At 43.6% G+C, this 13,596-nt stretch overlaps 1 protein-coding gene across 1 annotated transcript in view; it reads left to right on the top strand.

Annotated features, from left to right (window-relative positions):
• The window catches only part of ATP6V1G3 (ATPase, H+ transporting, lysosomal 13kDa, V1 subunit G3), a 36,757-nt gene that overhangs the window by 11,096 nt on the left and 12,065 nt on the right, over nucleotides 1-13,596 (top strand). The window contains exon 3 of the mRNA XM_015416950.1: nucleotides 93-210. Coding sequence (XP_015272436.1) covers nucleotides 129-210 — 82 coding nt within the window. The 5' untranslated portion in view covers nucleotides 93-128. The remainder of the gene's footprint in view (nucleotides 1-92; nucleotides 211-13,596) is intronic.

Genomic DNA, 13,596 nt, shown 5'->3' with positions numbered 1-13,596 from the left:
GAGCAAAATGCATGCCTTTGATGTTGACACAATAAGGTACACAAGGAAGAAACCTGGAGGCCGCAGCATAAAGCCTTCTTCCTCATTCCCAGGTTCCGCAGAGGACACACTGAAATCAAGGGGACAAGATGACTAGCCAGTCCCAGGGAATCCAGCAACTTTTGCAGGCAGAGAAACGTGCCAAGGACAAACTTGAAGAAGCCAAAAAGAGTAAGTCACAGGCTGGGTTGGATACGTTTCTTTTTTCTTATTGAATGCTCATTAGAAAAGGAGTCATTCCTAGGAAACCCTGCACCGTTTCATCTCCACACAAGCTCTCATCTCCTGCTGCTGCCTCTTTCTTCCTCTCTTTCTGCTTGCTGTCTTGGGGCCTGCTTGCAGCTGTGCATTTACCCACAATCGATTGTTAAATGTTTTGCTTAGGGAATTGTCTCCCAATTACATGAAACAAGGTTTTGTTTCTCTTCTTTTATGCATCATGTCACTTTTTATCTGGTATAGAGTAATAGGCATGGGATTCAGGAGCACAGGAGTAAGAGAATGAGCCTAATCTACAGCTGTAGGAGTCTGTGGCACATCTGGACAGGTGCAAAAAATCCCACAGGCCTCGCTCTCAAATATACCCAGGCCTACACTCTGCTGTTGTAGGCAAAGCCCCACAAATCACAGCAAAGCAAGCTGAGCTGAATATATAGTCTGGTGTGCATTACTGACATGATCATATCATTTGGATGACTTGTGATACTCAGAAAGGATGGCTAACATTGAAAAGATGGTTTATTTCTCCTGACTCTAGAAGACAAACTTGCCCACAGAACATCAGCAGGCATCCTGGAGGTTAATAGGACTCTCACTGTCTCATGTAGGTCCTATGCGTGGCACCTCCCACAGACACTTCAGTGAAAGGGCAGCACCATAGACATTCCCATATGTTTTCTGCACTTTCCCCCCCTCGTAGAGTGTCACAGGCAAACTCTGGAGGGCAATAGGTCTCAGTGGCAGAAAAGATTATTTGAATGCAGAAGATCCCAGGCGCAATCCCTAAAATCTCCAGTTTTAAAAAAATATCGGAAAGAAGGTGTATTAGGGAAGATCCTTCTCAGCCCTGTAGAACTACCACCACCAGTCTGAGTAGACAATATAGATCTTGATGGACCAATAGTCCAGTTCTATTTAATGTTGTTTTATATTTCATGGGCTGTTTGTAGATGTGAACTCAATCCAGGAATCAGTGCATTGGAGCAAACAGATTTTTTTTGCTGGAGATGTTTAGCCATTATTATGTAATTCACTGCTAAGTAACAGGATTTTTAAAAATGTGTTAGAAGTGTACATCCTGGGAATAAATAGTTTGCATGAGCAGAGAAATGTGCGTTCCCTAAAGCTACTTGGGGGGATAAAATTCAAATAATATCATCAAGTCCTGAGCATGTATAAAAATGCCTGTACATGAGAAGCTGAAATGTGACTCCACTCAGTCAGTCAGACCCTAATTTTCTGCTATTTTTGAAATCCAGATGTTCAGTTTCAGACATTTATATTTAAATGCATACACATTTTAAATAGGAAGAGCATTGTTTTCTCTCCTTTCTTCCCTGCTCCCCAATTTGATTCAGCTGCTATTTGGTATAAACGTTTCTCACAGTTTAGCTTAATAAAGAGCATGGGAAATTTTTTATCGATTTTAGCCCCTCCTTTATTCTAATATCAATTTTTTATTCCACCCTCCCCCGTGATAGCCAGCATGGGCTAGGGGTTGGAAGGTTAGACTAAGACCTGGGAGAACCAGGTTCAAATCTTTGCTTTGCCGTGAAAGCTCATGGGGTGACTTTGGGCCAGTCCCCCCCCCCCACTGCCTAATCTGCCCTTCAGAGTTCTTGTTCTGAGAATGAGGGGGAGGAGTGGAGAATGATGTGTTAAACCACTTTGGTTCCCCATTTGGGAGGAAAGCAAAATAAAAAATAAAATAAGCATGTGTGCCATGGTCCCAGTCTGAATAGGACCCACACAGTAATGAGAACTGTGAACAGGTTCTAGAAGAGTTTGGTTGGCCTAAGGTCAACTAATAAATTATGTGACTGATGAGGGATTTTAACCCAGGTCTCCTTGCTGCTAATCTGACACTCAGACCACTACAGTGTACCAGCTCTCTTCACATAGCTGTGTAGTTTGCATAGTTCATTCCCATAGTGACATTTCTCTGCATCCAAGGCTAGGGGACTGAGTTGTTAATTAGGCACCTGCACTAGGGTTGCCAAGTGTAAATTCCTCCGGAGCAGGGGACTCCCGTCCGGTGTTTGAAAACCATAGAGTTTTCCCTCGGATGACCGTGGCCCCGCCCCCAGTGTGCCCGGCGTGGACGTGTCACTTCTGGGTGATGCGTACATCGGGGTGGGGTTCCACCTGGGGCCCGATCCGCCAGTGGCGGGGAACGGGGCTTTGGGGCGGGGATTTCCCCGCCCCCCGGGGGGACTTGGCAAGCCTAACCTGCACCCCCATGACACAAACTTAAACCTACCTGAGAAAGGACTAGTTCCAAGGCAGTCTGTACCAGTCAGCACCTGCCTAGCCTGCGCAGTGTTCAGCTATCAGCAGGATTCAGTTATCAAGTAAAACAATAAGCCAGCCCTTTCTGTACCAAGGCAGTCCTGGCATGTCCTTCTGAAAACAGGGCCTGTGTTGTCACTGGGAAAGTTTGTTGTATAATGCCAACTCTAATCAATGTGTTTGCATGCTTCTCCACTTGTTGCTCATTTGTTCTGAGGGTAGGATGGGAACAGGATTTTCTCCAACAGGCCTCACCAACAATGAAGCCCCTTCAGCCTTTGGAACTGTAAAGAAAGCCTATAGTATAGATTGCTTAAAGCACTGGATTTCTAATGGCGGATCAGGGAGGATGCACAAGTAGGAACATGCATCCTGACTAGGGTTGCGGGTTTTTTTTCTATCTGTTACTCTATTTCTCAAGGGTGGGAGTCTGGGGGCAAAGGCGGGGGTTAAACAACCACAGATAGGCAAATGACAAGCCTGACCCTGACCTAAGCAGAGGCACACCAGCGGCAGTACTTCCATTTTGTTCTGCAAGGTAGAATTTTGGGAGTTTTTTTAAAAGACAGAGTAAGAAAGAAAGAAAAAAACAGAGAGATATGGGATAGCCAGAAGCAACAAAAGAGAGAACTCCTCCTTCACCTTGTGGACAGAGTCAACTACTAGGTCCTGCCTACCTGATCACTGCACAGCCAGAAAGGAAGCAATGATTGGCTAGGAAGGACCCACAGAATCATCAGTAGATTGTCTGGTTATATATGACGAGGCCCTTGGACAGGGCCAGTTGCATTAGATTCCCACCTAATCAGCGTCCTATCAGGACAGAGGCCAATCACTAGGTTTGAAAAACATATAATTAGCCCTGCATAGTTGGGTGCTGTATTTACATATTCCCTAGCAGGCAAGGCATCACAATGCAAAAAAGCAATTCCTGAACACTGGAAGGAAGATTTAACCTACCCATGGCTGGCTCTAAGTCATGTCAGTCTCTGGGCTACTCACAAAGGTTTCCCCACCTTATAAGGAAAAAAATTCTTCTACTGCATCTGTGGGTGGGGGGAATGGAAGGAAACTTTGCTGTTACTGAGTATGTATTAATAAAGAACAAGTATCATCTGGTCTTTGGCCTACTCACCTTCACCTACTGCCAAACTCTTGACTACAAGGCACTGAACCGAAATCCATATCCCTGCCACCACCTCTGATATGATGAGATCCACACATCTGGCATGAGTTAGGTTTTCTGTATCCCAAACCTTAATGTCAGCTGTGTCCTTGAATGACCGAACAACAGGCCCTTATTTGTGCTGCCTAGTCCATAAAGACAAGAGGTTAATGTTATCCAAGCCAATTCATTAATTTTGGCTTGACTTGAATAAAACAGCAGGTTTCCATCTAGATTGTGTTGTGGGATGAAATCAGGTGTAACATAACTGAAGTCATATACAGATAGATATATTGACAGTGGCTGAATCCATTCACAACACGGCAATACCGGTGCCAATTTACTCACAGGGTTCAGATTCAATGAAATGAAAAACAGCAGATCACTGGTGTGAGCAGACCAGTGGCACTGTGGGAAACTTAAGAGGCTGCCATGTTACAATGACATCCAGAACTTGGGAATGTATACTGTGCATCAAGCACACCTTGCTTGATTTTGCTGGGCTGAAATGGAAGTAATTTCAAAAGGCTGGGATGGCAGTGGCTGTGCACTGATTTAGTTGTTTAAATAAATAAAAAGCAGAACTTCTTATTTATCTTAATATTTTTGAGGCCCTAACTGATCGGCAGAGGCTAAGACCTGAATTAGAAACGATGCTACTGCGCATAAATCACTCTCCTCTGTAAATGTTCCAAGCAGCTGATGTCACACTCAATACACAAGCCAGTAGCATGTCTGCCTGAGCTATAGATTTCTGGTATTCTAATCCTGCACACATCAGAAGTGCCTCTGAAATGTGATGGCAGCTGTGTGGACCACCACTGTATATAAGTGCTTTATATGGACATTACATCCAGAGGTCATTTCGGGGGGATCGCGGGGGATCGCAGTTCCCCCGGGTGAGGTACGGGGGGTGGGGCACATGGCGAAGCCCCGCCCCCTGCTTCCGGCCGCCCCTCTTCCGGCCCTCATTCAGCCAGGAGGAGGCAGGAGAAGAGGGAGGGTAAGTTGCTTCCTCCCTGCCTCTCCCCACCCCTGCCTGCCTGGGGCCAGGGAGGGCCTTCGCAGGGCTTCCTTGCACTCCCGCCGGCCTTGCAGGGCCACCGCCGGACCCCTCATGGGGCTCAGCAGTGGAGCTGCAAGGCCGGCGCCGGCGGCCGGGAACGTTGAGGGCGGGGTGTGTGGCCTTATGACACACTTCCGGTGATGTCAGGGGGTGTGGCCTTATGACACACTTCCGTGATGTCAGGGGGTGTGGCATATGTTAATGAGTTATGCTAATGAGTTCCCCTAGCTCTTTTTCTACGAAACGGCCCCTGATTACATCTAAAGAACATCAAAAAAGGCCTAAGCAAAGATGTGCAAACTCTCCCTCTAGTCATATCAAAATCACTTTAGGCTTCCATTGAAATTCCTCAGAGATTTCACCTCTGGAAGAATCTGACTTTGTTTCAAATTTTACTTTAAGTCAAATCAGGTAGCTTAGGAATCTGCAGATCTTCCCTGAGAAGTTTTGCTAAAGTGTTTTGTTTAATTTTTTTTTTAAAACTGCTCTGATATTTTCCCAGAGAAAGTACCCTCAAATTTGCTACTCATCATTAATTTCATTTAAGCACAACGTTGGTGTCAATTTTAGGTCTAAATAAGGTTCTTAGCTTGACATGTGCTGAAGGCCTTGTTCTTGACTTGGACAAATGAGTGATAACACAGGTAAGGCCATGAATTGCTTATACGGTGATCATGTGCAGTCTGTTTAATTCCATTCTGGGGAGTGGCCATTATTCAATAGTAGTACACCTGCCTGGCATGCAGAGCATCCTAGGTTCAATGTTTGGCATCTCCACTTAAAAGGATCAGGTGGTGGGTAATGTGAAAGACCTCTACCTGAGACCCTGGAGAGCTGCTGCCTGTCCAAGCAGACCATACTGACTTTGATGGACTTATGGTTTGATTCAGTAGAAGACAACTTTATGCGTTCCATGTGTGTCTCACTCACACACTGGCACCAGCTCCCTGTTGTCTGCACTGGGCAGGGGTTGACATGAATGTGGTTACCTCACTTTGATCTTCAAGATAATAAACAACAATCTCAAGGGAAGAGGACATTTTGCCCTCCACACTGGCTTGTCATTAGCCTCCACTTTCACTTTGTGATAGCACCTTTGCTCCATTTATTCCTTTTATAATGTAGCCAGCTCCAAACATTCATGCCTCAAAATGCTTCCTAATTTCTGATGCATCTCCATGAATATTTTTCAGCTCTCCACCCACTACTCTTTATTCCCAGAGTAATTCATGGCAAAGTTGAAAAGGATGATATTCTTCAAGCTATCTCTTATAGTCAAACTAAGTACACCTGCATGAAATTCCTTACCTAGTTTTAAGCCCACAGAACCTATGATGCATTGTGAAATCATCAGTTTTAAGCCCACAAAACCCATGATACATTGTGAATTCATCAGTGTACAAAACTGAGAAAACCTAGCTAGCATTTTACCAGAAGTGACCACTGAGGCAAATTAAAGGTTCTATCTCCGAAGGACCATCTGAGAAATCTTGAAGGCAAAGAGAAAGTTTGACAAAATCAGATGTTTTTTTCCATAGGAGCATTAGTTATATCCCAAAAAATCAGCACAAGAAATTAGACTCCTTTTAGGAGGTTTAGCCATCTAGTACCACAGCTTCTCTATTTGTCATATAAATGACTGAACTTACACAAACACCTGAAAATTGTGCAGGCTGTTGAGGTTTGATAGACAGCCTAAACCTGTATCTAAATACTGTACTGTAGGCCATCCTGAAGCATTTCCAGTGAATCAGCCAACTTTGAAGGCAGTGGCTGCTGCAGGCTTCAGAGCAGTCACCAAACTTGTTTCAGCGCAGTCATATTCAATAAACATTAACCCTAGTAAAACATGCACTTCAGGCTCTTTGCAGGGGGAAAAATGAGCCTCTAAAATAGTTTTCACCCATCTGTACATAATCCAAGAGATCACTGTAACATATAGAGTTTGGCAAGTGCAATTAAGCAACATGGAGGGGAGAGGGACATATACCCCAGAAGATGAAATGATATTCAATAAACCCACATGGTTCCTCGCCAGATTGTTTCTTCTGTAGAGAGGCTTTGTATAATCACATTTGATCTCTCTTTGAATCCCACAATAAGCAAAGTCAGCAAGACAAGCGGCCCATAAATCGAAGTGAGGCCTTGAAAGGTATTCAGTGTGTTTTGCTGTTCCTTAAATCTGCTCACAGAGAATGCAGGTAGTGACTCGGGACTGAACTACCCACTGAGCAGATAATCTACTGCCAAATCAGTCAGTTCTATCCAGGGCTGTCTCAAGCTACAGATCCACCGAAAAGACTGGTTTTCCCAAGCTTCTAGTTCACTGCTGTGCCATGCCCAGAGGAGTCACATGACTAAGTGTCACATCCAATACAGTTTTGCATGTGTGGGGCAACCACAGTCAATGCAATGTGGCACAGCAAACGAGAGGGAAGTGAAAGGCGGAAAGGGGAGAAAGATTGCCGCAAGTCTGAAATAAAAGCATTCACGAATTGTGGCTATGTTAGGGGTCTGAGTCTGATCTGTTGTACTTTGTCTCAATCCCACTGAAATCAGCTAGCAACTCCTGCGTTACACCAGAAGAACAGAAACAGAAATCAGGACCCATCATATCTTGTGAGATACTTATAAATGAGGAACAGCAACTGCACGTTCTGCACAAGATGATTTCAGTGAGATGAGCTCAGTAACATGAGCACTGATTCCTCTGGGGGCATACTGGATTTCTAGAAGCAGACACAGGATAATTTGCAGGGGGTGGGGGGAGAGTTGTTTTCCACATTAAGATTTTTTTGTTCTTCAGATGGTTAATTGGATTGAGAAAGCGCTGCATCCAAGCTCAGGTAAACAAGGCCATTGTTAATGAGCCAGGAATCTGAAGAATTAAGCACACAAAGTCATTTGGGGAGGGAAGGAAAACTAATGCAGAACTACCTGATCTTGTGAAAGCATGATAGATTCCAGACATAGTAGAATCATGGCTCATCAAAATTTGGCACAATCCAATGTTTCACCTGGAATGTATTTGGGGGGTTACAGTTAAGCTGATGGAGGAAAGAGAGAAAGAGTGTTAGCTATGACTTCTGTGTTTTGGGATTATGTGCGGTTTTAGCATGGTGCACCACTTAATGCAATCCATTTTAATAGTATTGTTGTTATTATTTTCTCCCCCCCCCAAAAAAAAAAAAAAAGTATATGTGCTTACTCGGGCACGGCTCTTAAACCTGTAACTCTCTCTACAAGATATGTCAATTGAGACCCTGGAATTTCCTGCTTATACAGCCAGTCAGGAGAATGACAGTTTTTGGCATTATATTTAATACGAATGATGGCACAAATCCTCTCTCCAACTTTTTGTTATTTGGAACAACTTACATAGTGGATATTAAGAAGGGTACAATATGAACTGACATAATTATAATTGCAAGGCTAGGGTCTGGCAGTTAATGAATTATTCTCAATTTTGTTTTAGTGTTAAGTGTGAAAGTTATTGCAGTGCTTATTGTAGGTGCTATTTTAGTTCTTTGTTCACCAGAACAAAGCCTAGGCTACTGTAATCTGGAAAAAGAAGAAGAAGAGAATGAGGAAGAGGAAGAGATTGGATTTATACCCTGCCCTTCATTCAGAGTCTAAGAGCGGCTTACAAACTCCTTTGCCTTCCCCTCCCCACAACAGACACCCTGTAAGGTAGGTGGGGCTGAGAGAGCTCTGACAGAAACTGCTCTTTCAAGACCAGCTCTGACAGAATTATGGATTGCCCAAGGTCATCCAGCAGCTGCAAGTGGAGGAATGGGGAATCAAACCTGGTTCTCCCAGATTAGAATCCACGCACTTCCAAACCTCTATTGTTCTATCTCTCCTTATTAATAATTGCATTTTTGGGAGGCAACGTTCGATGCGCTCTCGAATCAGTTGGCTCCCAGATCTGCCACTCACAAGGTGTCCCTGGCCACTGGCTGAGTTACCTGCGTCCTGCCCACAGAACCGGCGCTCAGTGTCTCTGCCTCAGTATGCTGCAAGGTGACGGAGGGGTCAGATGCTTCGGCTGCCAGAGGCCAAGGCAGCCAATGAGGACGGAGAGGCCCACATCCAGACACTCCAAGGCCTCATCCACTCATTCACCGACCTCCACTGCATGACCCGCCGGGGCAGAGGGTGGTAGAGGCGCCAGGCAGGGGCAGTGCTCCGGCACCTGGAGGGTCAGGACAACGAGGCTGCTCATGCCACCACTGCCATCAGCTGCAACTGGCTGCAGGTAGCCAGGTGGCCGGCGAGCAGGTGGCCGCCAGCGGCAGGGAGAACACAGCGATGGCGAAGGTGAGGCATTTTTGGGTCCTGTTCTACATAGTAGCAACCTTGAGATGTGCACTTTCAAGCTTAGGAGACCTGGCTCATAAAGAAACTGAACAATATTGTCTTGTAAAGAAATAAGAATGAGATTTTCTATTGTGGCTCTTTGTTCCTGAGGAAGGACCAGAAGACTGAAACACTGTATACTACCTAGGAAAAGTGTTGGATATCTACTTTGGACTTGATGCATTCTGTAGACTTCTATATTTCCTATGATGGATTTTATGTACAGATTTATTGCTGATTACATATGTGTTTTACTTTGCTGAAGTCTCTTTTTGTATATTTACTCTTGCGGGTATTTCAGCACACATTTGTTTTGCAGTTACTTGCCATAATTGGATTCTCCCCATACAGAATCATAAGAACAGAAGAAGAACCCTGCTGGATCATACCACTGTTCACAGAACAGCCAACCAGATGCTCTGGAGGGTCAAGAGACAGAGCATACAGGCCAAGGCCTCCCCTAATGTTGCCTCCTAGTACTGGTATTCAGAGGTTTGCTGCCTCTGTATATGGAGATTCTTTTTACTTCCCATAACTAGTAGTCATTGATTAAACTATCTTCCATGAATCTAACTGCCTTTTAATCTAATTGGCTAGGATTACCAGCTGTCCTGCTCTAGCAGGAGACCTCCCTCTAATCTGGAGGAAATGGGGGGATGGGGATGTGCACTGGCATTGTGCTGGTGTGCTGACATCACTTCTGGTGAAACTAGACATTGTGTCATTAGATGCTCTAGGATTTGCAAAAAGTGGTTTGACCATAGAGTTCTTGAAAAGGCCTAGAGCATCCCAGGATGTCACTTCCAGTTTTGCTTATAAGTGAGGTCAGTGAGCTGGTGTGACACCCGCACACCAGCCCCAACCTTTATGTGTTCCTGGGGGTTGCTGGCTGTGGCCTGGCAACCCTGCTTGTGGTGATTACGATATTCACTGTCCGTGAATCCCACAATTTAATTATTCATTGAGCAAAGAAGTATTTCCTTTTGTTTGTCTTAAACCCACAGTGTACCAACTTCACTGGATGCCCAGAGGCCATACCATAGCTCTGCACAAGAGCATTACAATATTAACCATGCAGGTATCCATTAGCCTTGGTGATACCTTTCCTGACCTTGAGCAATGCATTCTGTCTGAGCCTCAGTTAGTGTAATTTTAAATACTTTCCAGTCATCTCAAAAGGATTTGACTTTCTTCATTATCTCATTAACTTCCTTCTGACTAGTCCCCTCAGTTTTGAAAAGTTATCCCTTTTGAAATCAAAAGTCTCTCTCTCTCTCTCTCTCTCTCTCTCTCTCTCTCTCTCTCTCTCTCTTTTGGACTTTGAGGAAAACTTTCCATTGACATGAAAGCTGAACTTGATAGCACTGTGGTCACTGTTTCCAAATGGTACAACAATATCTACATCTTGCAACAGGTCTCAAGTCCTGGTCACCATCAAGCCCAAAGTTGCTCTCCTCTAGCTGGCTCCATAACCAACTGCTCCAATGCAGTGCCATTTATGATATATAAAATACACAGCATCTAATCTAATGGGCCTCATTTTTCACTATCATGCCACATCGGAAGCGGATTGGATGCAAATAGAAGGTAGTTATCGTCATCAGAAATCGTTCAGAGAAGCACTATGGGAGCAAAATATCAACCAAGTACAGTTCATGCAAAGCAATCTCTTCCTATATACGTCTCTAAAAATATGGTATCTTCACAAAAAATTGGTACCTACTGCTTCAATCTTAAGATCTTTTACTGGACAATCCTGGTTCCAACCAGCACGCGAGGTTTCATCATTTAAAGTGTGGAGGGCGGCGGGAATTACAAGAATTACTGATGTCCTCCCAAATGGGCAAAGGCTAACCAAAAATGAACTGGAAAGGAAGTTTAAGGTCAAGATCCAGTGGTTTGAATATATGCAAATCCAACATCTTATACATCCAACACTTTCTCAAAATAATGAAAAAGTCTGCATCACCCAATTGTTGGATTTTGAAAACCTCCTAGGGAACAGTGATCTTCCAAAAAAAGGTCTCATATCCAAATTGTACTCGATCTTGTCGAACTTTAATATCAAGCAATTGGCTAGCTGTCAACTGGCGTGGCAAAAAGACCTCAATATAAATCTCCAAGAAGACCAATGGAACCAGATATGGTTCACAACGAATCACATCTCTAAATCGTTAACAATTCAAGCCTCAGCCTACAAAGTACTGTTCTGATGGTACCTGACCCCAGTAAGATTGGCCTATATGACTTCAAACATGAGCACTCTCTGCTGGAAGCAGTGTGGAGCCAAGGGCACTTTCCTCCATACATGGTGGGATTGTGTACACATCCAAAACTTTTGGAAACAAATAATACAGTCAATACATCACTATACCTTTAGATCTGCTTCCCATCCTGTTAAACCTGTGGGAGGCCGAACAGATACCTAAAATTCGTAGAGATTTAATTATGGTTCTCTTAATGGCAGCTAAAGCAGTCATCGCAAAACAATGGAAGAATAGGGAACCCCCATCAGTAGCCCAGTGGTATGGGAAAGTATGGGACTATTTCACTTTAGAAAAATTTACAATATACACTGACAGATCTTCACTGGAAAGCACAGTCTTAGATCCACTAGACAAATGGTTTCCTTTCCTTGAGAAAATAGATGCAGGAAAGATGATATGCGAAAAATGGTCAATGTTTAAAATTGATTCATTGTTGTATTACGCGGGGAGGGCGGGGTATAAGTGGAATTAAATAAATAAATAAATAAATATTAAAACCTCACTTATAGAGTACTAAAACAGTGATTTTACACCATCTGAGTATTATATGCAAAGGTGTTGCTCATAAACGAGATTATTAACGTTTTACTTTCATAGCTCTGTAAATGTACTTTAAAACCAAATAAAAAGTTTATTAAAAAATTATGATATATAGAAACCTTGGTTTGGTGGCATGATTAGAGCACACATTTGCCAGTCAATGTGAGGGTAGTTGAAGTGATTCTCCATCTCAATTTCTGCCTCATAATTTTGATCAGGGACCTGATAGTACATCCCCACCTTTAAGTAACTACTAGGGCCTGGTATCCCCACTGACAGTGATTCTGTGGGGAGTTTATTCCATTGACACTTTGCAGATTATTTGACACTATGCCATCTTTGTTATACCGAGCAACAGCACTCGAACATGTCCCTCCCTGTCTTGTCTATAGAGGTTATATCCAGGGATAACAGCTCCCCTTTGCTTATCCCCATTCTGCCCGATTTCTGAAGTAACAACTATACCTAAATTGTCATTTAGCACCAAGCATTCCCGCTTCCTTTTCAGTGGCTTCTAGCATTAGCATACAGACCCTGTACCTTGTTTTCCTCTCTAAGGATTCCCACTTCCCTCGGCCCTTGGCTTTCCTCACAGGATCCTCTCCTTTACTGCCTTACTCTGATTCTCAAGTTCTAGCTTACTCCTACCAATACTTTTCCACACCATTCCTTTGGGATGAGACATCCCATACTGGAGGCTCTGGCAGCTCCTGTTGGCTTTCATCCACGAGTTAGTTTAAAAGCTGCTCTGCCACATTTTTGATGTTAAGTGCTGGCACCCTGGTTTTCTCTCAGTTAAAGTGAAGCCCATCTCTTCTGTAGAAGTCCAGCTTGTCCCAGGATTCTCGCTTTGAGTTCCTAGCCTTTAAGTTTCTGTCTAGACATGGAAAGTTTTCCAGGACTACATGACTACATTTTGCTGTGTCACTGATACTAGCATACACCATGGCCATTTACTCCTCCCCTGGACTGGCTATCTAGGCAGTGTGTGAAGTCTACAATCTTTGCACCAAGTAGGCAAATCTCCATGCAGTTCTCAAGGACTGGATTACATCTATAGTAAAGGCCTGAACAAGATAAATTAGATTTGAGATTTATGAATTATTTGGCAAGATATTCTGTACTGAATAAGCCAAGACAACCAGCGATTACATTGTCCTCCAAATGATTTATCATTGTTGCATTTTCTAGAAGGGTCTATCTGTGGTCTTTGTTATACATTTTGATGTTGGTAGCAATTATACTATCTTGAATAGCAGTCATGAAACCCTCAGTTTCTGCTTTAAGTGAGCTTGTGTTCACATTCTTCACTGACAAATTTTACATCCACATTTTTTCTGTTAAGGATTTCAGAATATTTCAGCATTAACCTGCACACTTATTACAGAACTCAGCTGGAAGTTTAGCATACACATATGCATCAGATATCAAAACTGCAAAACCATTTCAGGACATCTGATCATCTAGTTCTCCAAACTGGCTTAGAAGTTTTGCAACTGACATATATGTGTGCTTCTCTTCTACCCTCTTTATAAAGTGGGATGTCTAATGGTTCCAGGTTTGGATGGGGAACGAAAAAACAACCCAATCCTGGAACAGGGCCCCGCTCCTGGGCACACCTCATAGAAAGGAAGAAGAGGCAGTCTGCCTGC

Source organism: Gekko japonicus, unplaced genomic scaffold, assembly GCF_001447785.1.
Source record: "Gekko japonicus isolate JY-2015 unplaced genomic scaffold, Gekko_japonicus_V1.1 scaffold467, whole genome shotgun sequence".
Classification (NCBI taxonomy): domain Eukaryota; kingdom Metazoa; phylum Chordata; class Lepidosauria; order Squamata; family Gekkonidae; genus Gekko; species Gekko japonicus.
This window is presented reverse-complemented; position numbering and strand designations above follow the sequence as displayed.